The following is a 15,677-nucleotide window of genomic DNA, read 5'->3' as shown; positions in this document are numbered from 1 at the left end:
TCAACCCTCTTTTCTGATAGTGGATCTCTTTTCTAATACCCCCATTGATTGTTTTCCACAATTCTCTCCTCACTCATATTTGAGTCTATCGGCACAGCTCTTGTTCATGGTAGATGACTAGAAGCTTATCCCAGCAAGGTCCACGGTGCAAGTAAAGACTGGAAGATGACCAAGCCCAGACCGGACGATAGTATACATTGGAAGGCTCAATCCAGCCCTGTGAGTTACTTCTTGCAGCAAATTCTTGTAAACCCCCATCTCATCCAAATCTCTGGTAGCGAGGGACCTTGCAGGACCTCTAGTAGCCAAAGCATTGAGTGCGACCTCTACAGAAGAATGCTCAGCCTGTCGTAGAGTACTACAGTAGTTGGGGCTTTCAAACACTTTGCCATTGAAGTTCACGGTAGCCTTAAATCTGGGCGCATGGTCTGGTCCTTCCCTAATACAAGCATAAGAAAGCAGATTGAAGTAGCTTCTTTGTGCCATCTCTTGAAGCTGATTCTTATACATAACTGGAAGTTCAGTGAGAGAGCTGCAAGTCTAGTTTTTTCCACCAAAAAAAAACAATGGAGTATACAAGTTTCCATGGTCTAGAGCGACTGCCGATTGCCCAATATATATAATTAACCGAGCAAAACCCCATCATCGTCTTCCCCCTCCACCTTCAGCAGGGTCAACCTTGCTCTTTGGCACACAGACAGATAGCAAATCTTATGCTCGTTCATCTTTTTTAATCACCACAATGCATTGAAATTTCATCAATAGGTTTTTAATTAAATGAGGGCTTTAATGAGGGGAATTGTATTCGTTCATAATTTTTTTTTAATTTTGGCTTTAATGAAACTTGCAGGCATCCTTAATAACACAACATACTATCCTCCATTTTAAAACCAGTAATTAAATCTAGCTTTAACACCATGGTCGTGCGCAGGTTACGTTCGCAGGAATATGAGTAATCTTAAGAATTTAATGGGGGATGCTAAATTTAGGCAGCCTGTCTTTTCATGCAAGATTCTTATTTTTAGCTCTTGACAGAAGTATTGTTTACTTTTATTAGTACCTCTTGTCAACCTATTTTTGGCATGTAATCATTCATTGTTAGACAAGTGCAATATTTTATTTTAAATCTCTCTTACTCCTTTACATGATTGTAAGTAAAAAAGGAGAAGTTAAGGATTTTTTTTGAGAAGTTTTCTTAGAATTAAAAATTAAACCTAATCAAAGTTTTATTTTTATTTTAACATAAAAAGTTAAGTTTCTTTAAATATCCTCATTTATAATTCATTTTTGAGGATCCTTGTCTTTGATGGTGGGCCCATCCTTTATACCTTCACAAATGAATTGAGTACTCATGTTTACCCTTAATGGAGTTTTATACCTGATATCTATATTTAGTTGATCTTCCTTAAATCCTTTTATTTAATTGGATTATGAGTAATCTTACACATTTTCCTTCATTTTGATATTTTGATGTGCCCATAGTTGCACTTTTATGCTTTTATAGCATCATTCAATAAACCAAGGTTAGAACTCCTTTCTTTATTGTTGTAATATATTAGGATATAAGCCAAGGTATCCTAATATATTTCTTTTTTGTCCTTTTTCCACTACATCTTATTTTGTCATCTAGTGGAATATGTGAGGACAAATATATATTGTAATTTCTAATTTTAGATTATTCCTCCTTAAGAGGAATCCCACACTTGGCCTCACACACATATGAATGGTGGCATTCATAGACATGGGAGTTACATTCTAACTCCTCTCTCTCATCTCTATTTAAGAGATGACCCTCCTATCTCATTTCTTAACAATGAGGTTTCTTCCTCTTCTCAAATATTGTATGAGCCATTGCTCTCTTGCTCTTTCTCTTTTAATTCTTAGGCTTTTCATGCCTCATTCATAATGTCACAAGGGGTTTTCTTTGATTTCCCCTTTTCAAATATCTTGTCTCATGGTGTTGGAGCTTGAATCTTTCTCTCTCCTATTTTATGGTAATATCTTTTCATGCATTTACTCACTTAGATTCTTTCCTGGTATTGCTTATTTATAGATTTCTTTTTCCATTTCTAACAGTTTTATACACAAATGAAGGAGCATAATGCAAAGAGCCAAGACGATTTATAAATCATGTCCCTGTACATGAGATGATTGAATAGAGGATTCATGAATGCAAGAAAAATACTTTTTGATGTAAGAGTGTGTGGAGATGCTTGATCAAACATGGTCTACATCTGCAATATGAAAAATGAAGGCAGTGATGAACCACCACAGTTAGTTTTATAAGTGAAACCAAGATTTTTCATTTCCATTGGAGAAGTATTTTATGGATATGCATTGCTTGGAGATTCATCATTGAACCTTTGCATAGGGAAAGTGTTGATTCTTTTATCCCATATTGTCCTTGCAACACATTTTTAAAGTATTTTTATAAAGAAGCACTCACTTATTATATGTCTAAAGCTCAAGCACTTTTGGACATGAAGGGGACTTGTCCGCATGCATGGTGGGTCTTGGGTGGATGTCAAGTTAGTATATGACTTAATTTTGACCAAAAACCATGCATACCAAATATATGACATGGATGTGATATCAATGACCATAGGACCAACCAAAAATTGAGATGTGGATACCCAATGACCAATGGAAAGATGACACCTAGCACACAATTCTAGGCTTGGCATTAATTTTGAGAAGGTTGACTAGACCAAGATTGACACATGGCACCTTATTGCATTATCATAGATGTGGTGGTAGACAATGAGTCAACACATGACAAAGTGACAGGTGGCCATGTGTCTGGGGCACTGATGTGGCAATAATGACATGGGACACAATTCAAGGTGGGTGATGTGGCAAAAGAAGACACATGTCAAAGTGTCACATTGTCACAAATTATGTTGTGGTTGGTGTGCTAGCATGTGACAAAGCGATAGTACAACACATGGAAAAGGGTGATGACATGTTATGTTTGAGATGAACACACTAGATTGTGCCACATGGTTGAAATCAATAGTTGTCATAAAGTCACTGTGGGAAGTTGCATGGAGTTTAAGAAATGTGACAATGTGATGACCAATTAGATGGTGACATGTGGTAGCATGTCAGAGGATGTGGTGGTAGAAGATGAGTTAGCACATGACAAAGTGACAAGCCACCATGTGTTTGGAGCATTTAGATGGAAATGATGATGTGTCACACACTTTGAGGTGGGTGATGTGGTTGAAGAGGACATGTGTTGAAGTGTCACATTGTCACAAATTATGTGCCAATTGGTGAGCCAACATGTGACAATGCGATAATACAACACATGGTGAAGGGTTATGACATGGCATGTTTCAAATGAATACACTAGATTGCACCACATGGATAATATCAATGGTTGTCATAAAAGTTACTATGGGAAGTTGCTTGGAGGTTAAGAAATGTGACAATGTGATGACCAATCAGATGGTGACATGTGGCAACATATCAGAGGTAGGGAAGTAGTCTGTAGGCTAATCAAGAAGCATTATGTGGTGCTTAGGTGTCCAAGTTTTGATGATGTGGCAACTAACATGATTGATGATTGGACAAGATGGACCAATGTCATGCTACCATGTGGTAGACCTGGTCAACTAGGTTTGACCCAAGTGAAAAAGAAGGAAATTTTCAAATGTCAAAAAATATTTTTTTTATCATTTTTTCCTTTTTGAACATACATGCATTTTAAATTGAAAATGGTTTTTATTGTATAGTTCAAACCTTGGGTTAAAAGATAAATATTTGCAAAATTGAAAGGATCTTGAGTCAATTTGTTAACCTAGTTTTCAAATGGCTTCCTTAGGCATTTTTCTTAATCAAGTATAGTTGTCTCATATATCATCGAAAAGGTTTTGATGTCTAGTTTTTAGATGTACCATTATTTTTTTCACATGAGGCAATGGGTACCATATATTCTTGGTTTTGTCCCAAGTGCTTCATTTTTAACAGTATTCTAGTATAGGTAGTTCAATTTACTTTGTGGCCAAACAATGAAATGAGTATTCACTAAATTTGGAGAGGGTCTTTGAAGAGGTATTATTTTACCTCCAATGTAGTCTAGTATGGATTATTGTGTAATGACATAGGCTATTAATGGAGTGGAAATAGCTACAGATATGCCCTAGCATGAAGTTCGTACAGTTCAGGAAGCTATCTAGAGTAGTTGTACGGTGATTGAGGATGAGCTATAGTGGCCATATGGAGTCAATCTAGAGGGGAATACAATGGAGAAGTGAGAGGGTAGTCATATGTGGTATGGTCGTACAGTGGACTGAAGTAGTCTATACAATATGGGAATGTGGTGTACAATAACTAGAGTCAAGTACACCCGTACAGTTACTAGCCATATGCTTGGACAAATGGCCATATGATTGGATTTCTTATTGGGCCATAAACTATGTTTAGTGTTGTCATATGTGGGGGCAAACTCCAAGCTGTACATTGCTCTAGGAAAGTGGGGAGGGCATGATAGCCATGAAGGCCATACAATAGAGAGAGAGCCATACCAAATGCTTGGATACCACATGTTACCAATATGATTGCATAATTCTTTCACACACAAAATCATAAGATCAAATGGGATTAGAGACCTAAATATGAAAATTTCCTTCAATATTTGCTGAGAGATACACAAACAGAATAGGGTGAGGGTTGAATCCCACCAAAACTACACGAGCCAAATAGGGAAGATCTTTCACTTTTGAAATGGAAAACAATTCCAAAACTCCAATAGAAATTCATAATACAAATAAATATAATCCAAAGCATGCCTAAGACTTCCTACAAGCCATGCTTAAATACCCATCGAGAAACCATTCTGAGGGTGCACAAAGATAGACGATGATGATACAAACTTCAAACACAAAAATAAAAATGGGACCAAGATAAATTAAATCAATCAGCCCATTACAAAGATTAATTAAATAAATTTATTTTAATGATGGGGACATTATAGTCATCCCATCCCAAAATTTTCTTGTCCTCAAGCAAATGCAGTGTTGAATGTTAGAGAATGTGCTTGCCTTCCCATGTTGAATCATCCAATGGTAGGTGTCACCAGTGTACCAAGTACTCCTTCATAGTGCAGTTCTATAGGATCTTTTCATGTACTTCAATGATCTCAACATGTTCCAAGATGAGCTTTCCTTCTTCATTGAGTGGTGCAATGTCGGTAGCAACTATGACATTTTTCCCTATGGCTTTCTTTAGATAGGAAACATGGAAGACAGTATGGATGTGGCTTCCCTTCGAGAGTTCTAGTTCATATGCTACCTCACCAATGCAACAACCACATGACAGGGGCCATAAAATCATGGCTTCAATTTCTCCTTTCTTGATCCCTTTAATGAAGACTCTCAGTATGGCTGGAGCAAGAGATAGACCAAATCTCCCACTTCAAAACTCCTCTCCATCTTGCATCTGTCAACATACATCTTCTATTAATTTTGTGCTTGTTGTAGGTTTTCTTTCAAGCTCCTCAATATATCCTATCCCTCCTAAAGCCAGTCCTTCACCCTTGGAGTGTGACTATCACCCAAAACTATGTTGATGAAAGAAAGGGGTTCATACCTGTATAGGGCTTTGAATGGTGCCATCCTGATAGACATGTGATAAATGGAATTGTAGCAATATTCCCCTAGATGGATCTATCTTACCTATGCTTGTTGTTATGCTGAGACATAGTTCTGAAGGTAGCCTTCAAGCCATTTTTTCACAATCTTGATTTGACCATCTATCTATAAGTGGTAACTCGTGCTTAGTGATAATTGTGTTCCTACCATCAAAATTTTTTTTATCTAGAAGATACTAAAAAATCATCCATCTCAATCGCTAATGATGTTTTAGGGTAACTCATGTAGATGAAAGACTTCTCTAAAAAATAGATCGACAACTTGTGCAGCCTAAAAGTTTGAGGGGATAGCAAAGAAATGTGCATACTTTGTAAATCTATCAACCACCACAAAGATACCATCCTTTCTATTCACTTTTAGAAGAACTGTTATGAGGTCCATTGACATACTTTCCCATGTATGTTCGAGAATTGGCGAAGGTTGTAGCAGCCTTGCAGGAAGAGTATGTTCAGACTTGTTCTATTGGAAGACTGTAGATTCTCTTATATGTTGCAACACATCCCCTTTTATCCCTTTCCATGAAAACCTCTCTCGAAGACTTCTGTACATTTTGAGGAAACCAAGGTGTCCAACCAGAGGTGGGTCGTGCACTTCCTTCAAGATCCTCTGCTTCAATTTGGAATCTGACACAAGGTATATCCAATCTTTATAGTAGATGATATCATCCACCACTCTATATCAATCATTGTGGGTGTGGCCACCCATTATTTCATAGGAAAATGTGTTCTTGGAATATTCCACTAGTAGATGTGCCTTCCAGTTAGCTGAAATCCAGTCTAGTGAGCAGATGGTGGGTTTTCTGGATAAGGCATCTGCAACAACATTGTTCTTCCCTTTCACATACTCAATGTCAAAATCAAAAGCTTGAACTTTACTTACCCATTGTTGTTACCATTCGTTCAAGTCTTGCTGCTCCAAAAAATATCTCAAACTATTGTGATCCATACGAGTGACAAATTTGGCACCTACCAGAACTTGGTTAGCGTGTGCATGATGGCCAACATTTCTTTGTTGTATATGGAATATAGGCATTCTACTAGTGTAAGATTTCTGCTCTCATAAGTGATGGGATGTCTATCTTGCATTAATACTACTCCAATGCCTTCCCTAGATGCATCACCCTCTAGAATGAATGGCCAAGTGAAGTCAAGTAGTGCAAGTATGGGACAATTTCTCATGGCCTCTTTCAACTTATCAAAAGTGAGTTGTGCCTTTTTGTTCAACTAGAATGACCCCTTCTTTGTTATATCTATTAAAGGTGCACTGAGCCAAGAGAATCCTTTAACAAACCTCATGTAGTAACTACATAGTCCGAAGAATCCTTGCAAATATGTGAGTGATTTTGGGGGAGGGTAGTCAAGGATAGCTTGGATCTTCTCCTAATGCACTTGAACCCTATATTTATTGACAACATGCCCCAAGTACAATCTCTATCATACCAAACTCACATTTGGACTGCTTGGCAAACAAGGACTATTCCTCCATGATACTTAGAACTTCATTCAAATGCTTTAGGTGCTCCTCCCAAGTCCTACTATAAATAAGAAGATCATCATAGAATACCAATAGATACTTACGCAATTTTTTGTTGAAGATGCAGTTCATGCATGATTGAAATGTAGTAGGTGTGTTGGTCAATCCAAATGGCATGATGAGGAACTCATAATGTCCGTAGTGGTAGCAAAAATCCATTTTCTCCACATCTTCTTCCCTTATTTGGATCTGATGGTATCTAGAATAGAGATCTATTTTTGAAAAATAACCATGTCATGCAGTTCATCTAGTAGCTCATCTATCCTTAGGATGGGATACTTATTATTTTATTTTTTTGGTTCAACACATAGTAGTCCACACACATGCACATCATCCTATCTTTTTTGACCAACACTATAGATGATGTGAATGGGCTAGAATTGGGACAAATCCATCCTTTCTCTAGTAATTCCTAAATCATCCTTTTGATCTCATCTTTGAATTTCTTGGGGTGGTGGTATGGTGTGGTTATGACTAGCTTTGCTCCTAATTCCAACTCAATTGTGTGTTCAAACCCTCGATGAGGTGGCATGCCCAAAGGAGTATCCATGAAAACTTTATCATGTCTACTTAAAATATCCTAAAGTTCATCATCCTATGGAGGTGTTCAATGCCCCTTTATAGGTTCTGCTGAGATAAAATAGTGTGTAGCCCATGCAACGTCATCATGCCACAAGATTGCCTCCATCTAATGTGTGAAAACTTCCTTAAGACCTTCATTTTCCATTCCTTAGAGGACAACCTTCTTTCTATCAGCCATAAAAGTGAAGTTCATTTGCTTGAAACTCTGAGTGTATTCATCAAGGGTCTCCATCTATTGTATACCCAAAATAACTTCCATGTTAGCCAAGTCCACCGTGAAGAAGTCCTTAGTCATAGTGTGATTTTCCATTGTGATGCTCAATTGAGGAACAAGGTGTGTGCAAGGTAGGAAAGTACCTCTGACAACCTTGACCTGAAAGTCTGCATATGCCTCCATAGGGAGACTTCTCTATCTTACCAAGGATATGTTGATGAAATTTAGAGTAGTGTCACTATCCAACATCATCGTAACCCTTTTTCCTTGAAGGGTACCCAGCACATGAAAAATTGTGCACCTCGGGCTACCACCCAATCCAATGGCTCCTCCACACTATATCAAAGTAGCAATTCTCTTTGTATAGTTTAGACTAATGTTGGTGTCATGGTGGGGTTGGTTATCTTCAATCCAAATTTCTTTCTATATATCCTCATCATCAGACACAACCTCAATATAATGGATCTTCTCCTTTCCAAGACATTGGGTACCTAGCTCCCAAGATCCTTTGTAATTGAAACACAATTTCTTCCTTCAAAGTTCCTATCTAGTAGCTTCATCCAATGATGACTTCTTGGGTAGAGGTTCGTCCCTCAAAAACATTGATAGCTTAGGATGTGAGTAACTTCAAGAGGATGAGGATGATTTCGATGATGATGCCATACTTTGTGTTTTACTGATTACTTCTGACAAGGTAACCAGATTGAATCCCTTCACCTAACCTTTTAGAGGTTCAGTCAATCTGTCCATGAATAGCACTATCGCCTTCTTTTGGAAATTTTTTTGAATAAAATAGATATTTTTTGAAATTCTACAATGAATTAATCTATCGATCTAGTTTTCCTCAGTTGCACCAAATCTTTAAAATTGAGCTCTGGATCTTTACCATCAAATCATTCTATCAAACTCTCCATGAATTCTGCATAAGTTTTTATTTGATCATGCCCTAATGTGATGGTGTCATGGTGCCACCATTTGTGCACAACTCCCTCCAAGTGTAACACGAAAAATTTGATTGCTTCTTCTATCATGGGATTTAGTTGTAACTAGGTATCAGCTTTCATAACCCATGCTTACACTGATATGGAACCTAGTCCATCAAATGGTGATAGATTTACCTTACTCAACTTTCTCCTAAGATCATCATTTAAGTATCTTTTGTTTTCACCCACCAAATATCTCATTCTCATACCTATGTAATCTTTATAGGGTATATCTTCTTCAAGGTTTGCATTCTTCCAGCCTTCTCTCATCTCTTCAAAAGTTGGTTGTCTATCTTTGTGTTGCGCCTTTGTCCATGGTGGAAAATTTGGCATGGAAGGTCAAGAGCATGTTGGATTAGAGATCAATTTCCTTGACACTGAGTCCACATTGTGACCTTTTTTTCTGCAAATATTTTGTTCTTTACAAACTTCTTGAGAGTTTCTTCCATAAGTCACTGTGTGTTAGTGATTTGGGCTTGATTCTTGGCAAGCTCCCTTAGAAGAGCCACAAGTTTAGTAGCAATCAGTTCTCATTCATCAACCATTTGATCAATGAAATGTTTCCTTCTCTTCTGGCTATAAACTCTCATTCACTGTCCACAAGCTGGCAAAATCAAAGACTCTAATACCACCGTAATGACCGAAGCTATTAATGGAGTGGAAATAGCTACAGATGTGCCCTAGTATGAAGTTTGTATGGTTTAGGAAGCTATTTGGAGTAGCTATATAATGATTGAGGATGAGTTATAGTGGTCATATAGAATTAGCTTGGAGGGGAATATAGTGGAGAAGTGAGAGGATAGTTGTACATGGTATGGCCATAAGGTGGGCTAAAGTAGTCCATATGGTATGGGAATGTGGAGTATGGTGATTGGATTCAAGGGCACCCATATAGTGACTGGTCGTATGCTTGGACAAATGGTCATATGGTTGAATTTCTTATTGGGTCATACACTATGTTTAGTGTTGCCATACATGGGGGAAAACTCCAAGTCGTACATTGCTCTAGGAAAGTGGGGAGGGCATGATAGCCATGAAATCCGTATAGTAGAGAGAGAGTCATACCAAATGCTTGGATACCATACATTACCAATATGATTGCATAATTTGTTCATACACAACACTAGAAGATCAAATGGGATTAGAGACTTGAATATGAAAATTTTTTTCAATATTTTATGAGAGATACACAAATGAAATAGGGTGAGGGTTTAATCCCACTGAAATTGCATGAGCCAAATAGGGAAGATCTTTCACTTTCAAAATGGAAAATAATTCTAGAACTCCAGTAGGAATTTAGAGTACAAAGAAATATAATCCAAAGCATGCCTAAGACTTCCTACAAGTTGTGCTTAAATACTTGTGGAAAACCATTCTGAGGGTGTACAAAGATAGTCAATGGTGATACAAACTTTGAACACAAAAATAAAATTTGTACCGAGATAAATTAAATCAATTAGCCCATTACAAAGATTAATTAAATACATTTATTTTATGATAGGGACATTACATTTTGCAACATTTTATAGAAGACTTGGTGTTTTATTAGAAAGAGGATTTTTTCTCATCATTTGAGAAGATATTTACAAGTTTGTTGAAAATAATGATGAGATTTATTTTGGTTTTTTTTTCTAGAGAGAAGAGAGAAGTTTTGCAATAGAGTTGGAGGGAGATTCAAGTGGACAAGTGTTAATTCAAGATTAGATTTGGGATTCCTTCCTTCTTCTATATCTTTCTTTCTTCTCTCATTGTATAGGGTTGGTTCCCAAAGTTTTGAGCAAGTTTTAAATTGGGTTTCCACTATTCTTTCAACATTTCTATCTTGTATGAACAACAATAATGAAGTATAGAGTATAGTTCTAATCTATTTGGTGTTTTATGAGTCATTCATGCATCTTGAATGTACTTATTTCAAAGGAATGAATACAAAGAACATCAAATTACTTAGTTTCATTTTGATTCTTTTCTTCTAGCTCTATTGTTTGTAACCTTTTATGGTTTATGATCAAAGATTATAGATCCAATTGTAATTTATTTTGGGTTGTATGTCTTGATGGATTTTTCATGTGGTTCAAAGAATCATATAAATGCTTGATACATCTTGACAAGGTTGTGAATTCCATGAGAAGGATATCTGATGTGTATGAAATTCAAATTTAAAATAGATGTCTAATTTACAAAGTAAATGGATAGATCACTAATACCTTATGTATGTTGTGATTTGTGGAATACCTAATGGATAGGGCACTAATCAGCTACAGGATCAATTTGGTTTATTGTTGCATATGTGGATTATGTTCATTCAAAATCAAATATTAATTATCCATTTTCCCTTTTGTTTAGGAGCTAAAAGGATACCCTCACTCAGCTTGTGGATTTCATAGGTTTTGTAACTTTTTATTGCATACCTTTTTTATTTTATAAGTATAGGAGAAATAAGGCTTTAATCTTCTTTGTATAGATTCAGATGTATGATTTGAACTGGTACCATATGAATGAATCTTAGGTCTACTCACCTAGGTTTTGTAGAGCCTAAAGTAGAAGAAGGAGTTCAGTCTTATAGTTGGCCTAGGTTCTTGTCAAATTGTGTCCATCATAGAGATAAATTCCTTTAGATGCAATCTTATCTAAGCTACCTAGTAGTTAAAATCATCACTAAATTAGGAGCCTATATTTAGAAAGTAACAATAGGTTGATATGAATAAATACAAATCACTTTGTAAATATAGATTATAATATAACTCATATGTTGATATATTGACTAACCTCCATTATCATCTCTATCTCTAATCTGCTTGGCAACCCTTCAAGCAATCACACTTCACCTCTTTACAACTCTTCTCAACCTCTTGCTTAAGTTCACCAGTCAATAAAATCAACATAAACCTCAACCTTTTTAGGTTACTCTTATGCTTTCTTAAATAGGTAGCTTTTATCTTTTGTTACTTAAACATCATCATAGATCTCAAGGTTAGGTCAAAATCATCAAATCCTTCCATCTTTTTGTTTCCTTCTTCCTCTTCTAAAAACTTCTCCAACCTTCTCTTTGAATCCATATATAGAAATGCTCAAACATTCTTTCTCTTGCATTGAAACTTCCATCTCATCAATTCTTATCTTCAATATGTTTTCTATATTCCAAAAATTTAACTATGTCGACCAGGAAATAAGATTCCTCCACAAGCTATAAAATGCTATAACTTAGCCAACATTCTATTCCTTGGCCTCAATCATCACTACATAACTTAGTCATTACTATCTTCTCTCACTCAGTTTACACTATCTTCATTAGGTCTACTTACTGATGCTTAGTCCATTTTCTCTATTACTCTGCCTTTTGTTGATGCTTCTTCAATAATGAATTTGCTTGGCTTCTACTATTTACTCTATCAACACTAACATAGCTCAAATTCAACTATAAGTTCCTTAATCTTCTTCTTTGAAGCTCGGTTAAGCCTAAATATTTTTTCTTTATTGATCATCTATACAAGTACCCATTGTAATTTTACATAACTCAACCTTTCAACTAGGTTCTCTTGTTATCCCTTCTTCTCAAATTCTCTTCATTAATCATCTTTATATGGAAATCTACTTAGGTAGTGGATGTCTCACCAATAAGGTTTGACATCAATGGCAACATAACAATTATTTCAATTTTAGTTCCAAAAATCTCCCTCTTTGGCATTGATGGCAACATCTCTTGTTACCATGCAATCCAAAACATTTCCTGTCTTCAAGAAGCTCCTTCTATCTTGAGTATCAGATCTTCATTAATATCTTTAGTTTCATTCTGATTCTCATCTTAGTGTCCAAAAATCTTCCTTTCTAATTTCATTATGACTCTCATGCATGTATCTTTGATATGCAACACCTCTAGGTATAACAACACATAGAATCTCTTTATCATATTAGAACATGAAAACAACTCCTAAACTTATAAGTTACTTGATTTATTGAAACACCTCTCACAGATTTATCTCTTTATGCACATCCCCTATTTGTAATATCTCTTTTTGTTTTCTTCTACATATGGTAACTGCATAATATCTCTCTATTTGAGAATAATGCCAAAGACATTCCAATACTATCATTAGGTAACTTTGTCACATACAACTTGAACATGTAGATATCCCTTGGCAAGTTCTCTAAACTAGATTATTCTATCATCTTGCTTATGACTAATTCAACATCTTGTGCTTCTTACTTTACAGCTTTAGACAAGTCCTAAAGTGTGACCTTCTGCATCAACTTGTAAAATATTTTGATCAACTCATTTGATGTAGAGCTCCATCATAGATTAAGTAGCTTCAATTAGGGGAACCATCCCTATTTTACCTCTTATATATTCATGTGCATCTATAGGTAAAGATTTTGTCAATATATCAACAATTTGTACCTTTTTATTCACATATTCCAATCTTACTTCTTTGTCTTGTACCAACTTTCTCGAGTAATGATCCTTGATAGCAATATGCTTGGTCTTGGTATGCATCACAAGATTTTTAGATATGTTTATAGCACTTGTGTTATCATAGAATATAGAAATAGGTTCATTGATCTCTTCCTTCTTTCCTTTCAACAATTGCTTCATCCACACTATGTTAGAACAATTAACTACTACAACTACATATTCAACTTCTAGTGTGGATTGGGAAATACCATTTTGTTTTTTACTTGTCCATAAAACTAGTCTCTTTCCTAGAAAGAAATCTCCACCACTTGCACTCTTTTTGTCATCCACATTACTAGCCCAATCTACATCAGTATACACTTTCAACACAAACTTTTCATTCTTCTTGTAATACAATTCATAATCCTCTATTCCTTTTAGACCTCTCAATATTCTTTTTAGAACTATCATATGATTCTCCTTAGGATTTTCAAAATATCTATCAACAACCCCAAGTGCCAGTGCAATATTTGGTCTACTATGAACAACATATTAAAACTTTCCAATCATTGATACATACAAGGTGGTGCATGAGCACCTAGGCAAGCTAAGTGTGAAACCTAGGTATTTCCTTATTTTTGGCTTGTAGTGATTCTAGCCACATCACTAGTCTAATAATAGGTCCTATGTGGTCTTTAGGTGTGTTTAGGAGACTTGGCAAGACCCAAAGTGACCAAGTTGTTAGAAGTTGCTAAATATTCTCAACTAGGTGACTTAGGTCCTGTAAAGGCTAAAATGGTCTAGAAAGGTTCTAATGGCTTTGAATACTTTATTTGAATTCATTTTATTCATATTATATGTCTACATAGTCTTTATGCCAAATTTAGAGATCTAACTCCATGTAGAACAAAAGTTGCTAAAATGTTTTCATGTTATCTGTTGGAATTATAGATCAAGTAACTGAGAGGGGGGGTGAATCAGTTACCACAAAAATAAATCCATAGATCCCTTAGAGGTCAAAAATTTATTTACTACTATCACTTGGTAAACATTCAAAAATTGTTGTAACTTGGTAGATTAACTTGTTACTGATCTTTAAGCATTCACAATTATTAACATGCACACAAAAGAAAATAACATGAACACAAGAGGCACCAAATTTAACGTGGAAACCCAATATGGGAAAAACCACCAAGTAACTAGCTACCAATTTTTACTCTTCCAAACTGAGCCCTTTTAGGAGCCAACCCTATTAAAGGTTACAAAACACACTGTTAGGTGTGACCTTGTTAGAGGACTTAATCACCCTGTTAAGAGTGGCCTTGCTAGAGGTCTTTAGAATAATTCAATTGAACTGTCCCCTTGTTAGAGGATTTACAAAATGGCTGCTAAACCAACTTTGTTAAGAGATTTTGAAATCAATACTACAATGGTTATAAAGTAACAATGAATTGACCTAAATAAGATGCAACTAAATTTTTTGATTACAGATCTCTATTCTACACCATTAGATCCTCCTTGATTAAATATAGCTTTGTTGCTCCTCAATGATATCTAATCATCCTTCAAAATTTTCTTTCACAATAATCAGTCCTTCACATTCATGTCACATCAAATCCATCACACAGACACACTTAGAGTTTGCAACTTGACCTCTTATATATATATCATTCAGATTATGAAGTTGACTCATTCACAAGTTACATTTACCAATAAATCATACATCAGTTAGCTACAAATATTACATTAAACAAAAAAGGTTTATTTTGCAAAACATTGAAACCCTTCATTGGTTGACCCAGCTCAGTAAACACTGCTCCAAAAACAATTTCCTGAGTTAACCATCTCAACTCAGTTAACACTGCAAATTCTATGAAATCCTTTAGTTTTTGAGTGAACTTAGTAAGAACTAAATTTCCTTCACTATCCATAAGAGCTCGGTAAGAACTATTCTCTACCATATTTTCCTTTGATGACTGAGTAAGCTCGCTAATCACTGAATTCCCTTGATTAATCTTGAAAGCTGAATAACAACTGTCTGCACAAGGTAAAGCCTAAGAACACTTGGTAGACACTGTAAACCTTCTTTGCTAACCTTTTGAACTTAGTAGACTCTACCTTTTGCCTTGTTGACCAACTAAGTTCGGTAGACTCTGACTGATAACTGATATGACATTTGTGTAATGTCAAAGTCAACACACAATTGAACAATTGTATTCAACAATCTTCATCTTTGGCATTAATGGCAACACAACATGTCATAGTAGAATAAAATTTGAGAACAAGTTTTTTCTGATAGAATGCTTCTCCCTCTTACATTT

General features: G+C 35.7%; 1 protein-coding gene across 1 annotated transcript; it reads right to left on the bottom strand.

The window, feature by feature from the left end:
* Nucleotides 1-117: 117 nt before the first annotated feature.
* LOC149559537 (double-stranded RNA-binding protein 3-like) lies at nucleotides 118-510 on the bottom strand. Its single transcript, XM_089831490.1, has one exon. The coding sequence runs from the start codon at nucleotides 508-510 to the stop codon at nucleotides 118-120; it is 393 nt and encodes a 130-aa protein (XP_089687616.1).
* Nucleotides 511-15,677: the final 15,167 nt, after the last annotated feature.

The sequence above is a fragment of the Cupressus sempervirens genome, chromosome 5 (genome assembly GCF_028749045.1).
Source record: "Cupressus sempervirens isolate cs-2001-9-10 chromosome 5, ASM2874904v1, whole genome shotgun sequence".
NCBI classification, from domain to species: Eukaryota; Viridiplantae; Streptophyta; class Pinopsida; order Cupressales; family Cupressaceae; genus Cupressus; species Cupressus sempervirens.
The sequence above is the reverse complement of the archived record's forward strand: the minus strand, read 5'-3'. Positions and strand labels throughout refer to the sequence as shown.